Genomic DNA, 1,507 nt, shown 5'->3' on the forward strand with positions numbered 1-1,507 from the left:
CATTTTTATAAAACATTGAATACCGTAGTGTGCACTCAATGGATATTTGGTGAATAAGTGGCTCTTAGTTCCAGATGTGATGAAAAATGAGATTTTAATCCAAAAGAGGTAGGAGAGCATTTGCTTTGGAGTCATATGGCCCTGGGTTAGAGCCTCAGCTCTGCCACTTGCGTGTTACATGACTCCGGGCCACTGAGTTTTCCTCTCTGAGCTTTAGTGACTTGTCTCTAAAATGGGATCATAACTGTGTTACCCACATGGAGTTGTTGTGAAAATTAGATCAGATCATGACGGTAACTGTGCAGCACAACGTCTGGCTCACAGTAAGGGGCTGTTGTTATGATTAGGAATGGCTCTGGAGTATATGGAGGCAGCAGACCCCCAGCCTTGGAGTAAGGGAAGATGGGGGTTAGGGGAATTTTCAGATATGGAGCTTTACTGAATGGATAGGGAAACTGAGGCCCAGGGAGAAGGGTCTTTCCAGAGGTCACAGAGCACCTTGCAGGCCAAGCAAGGACCAGCAACAAGGGAAATGACCCCCTTCCAGATCTCCATGGGGAATTAAGGTCAGAAGGGATCAAGGGTAAGGGGTGGGCCCTTTAAATCCTAAGCTCCACCTTTGCTTAGAAGGGTCTTTGGGGAGTATAAAAGGGGGTGCAATTCCTCTCTGCTCCAGAAAACCATCTGCTCCTCCTGTCCCCGGGCGCCCAGCCCACCTCTCTCCAGCTGCCCACCACCTCCACCTGGATGCCATGCAGCAGCCAACCTTCGACATGTGGAAGGACTACTTCAACCTGAGCCAGGTGGTGCTGGCACTGATCCAGAGTCGGGGGCAAGGGCCGGAGGCCCAAGCGACCGGGGAGCCGGGACCTGGGCCCCAGCTGGGGCAGGATCAGGGACAGGGAGGGCAGGGGGCCAGCGGGGGCCTGGCCACCCTGTGCAACTTTTGCAAACACAATGGGGAATCTCGCCACGTGTACTCCTCACACCAGCTGAAGACACCGGAGGGCGTGGTGGTGTGTCCCATCCTGCGGCACTATGTGTGTCCCCTGTGCGGGGCCACGGGGGACCAGGCCCACACACTCAAGTACTGCCCGCTAAACGGAGGCCAGCAGTCTCTCTACCGCCGCAGTGGGCGCAATTCTGCCGGCCGCAAGGTCAAGCGCTGAGGGCCATCAAGTGCCCACCCCCTGCACCCCCCAGCCCTCCTGGTTCAATCCTCCCAAGTCCCTGGACTCTCCCACTTCCCTGGACTCCCCCAGCCCTCTGGAATGTCTGACCCCCAGAACTCCATCCCTGCTGAATCCTGAAACAACGGAGGCTATGGGGAGCCAGGCCAGCCCTGCCCTTTGGAACTCTCAGCCCCTGGGGTTCTGTCCTGGCAGTGTCTGTGGATTCTTGGTGCAGCAGGACCCCTGCCCCTTGGACCACACAACCCTGTGGCTCCTTCTGGGTCACGGTTCATGGATCTTTAGTTCTTCTGGGACACTAGCCCTGCCCCTTTGAC

The 1,507-nt window shown here is 56.2% G+C and overlaps 1 protein-coding gene across 1 annotated transcript; it reads left to right on the forward strand.

The window, feature by feature from the left end:
- Positions 1-752: 752 nt before the first annotated feature.
- Positions 753-1,239, forward strand: NANOS2 (nanos C2HC-type zinc finger 2). The gene has a single exon (XM_022584856.2). It carries the CDS (start codon positions 753-755, stop codon positions 1,167-1,169), a length of 417 nt encoding a protein of 138 aa, XP_022440564.1. The 3' UTR covers positions 1,170-1,239.
- Positions 1,240-1,507: the final 268 nt, after the last annotated feature.

The sequence above is a fragment of the Delphinapterus leucas genome, chromosome 20, assembly GCF_059928025.1.
Source record: "Delphinapterus leucas isolate spDelLeu-1000000601 "Yukka" chromosome 20, BTC_Dleu_Yukka2, whole genome shotgun sequence".
Classification (NCBI taxonomy): Eukaryota; Metazoa; Chordata; class Mammalia; order Artiodactyla; family Monodontidae; genus Delphinapterus; species Delphinapterus leucas.

Coding starts and splice junctions, on each gene's coding strand:
- NANOS2 (XM_022584856.2), top strand. CDS start 753: ATGCAGCAGCCAACCTTCGACATGTGGAAGGACTACTTCAACCTGAGC.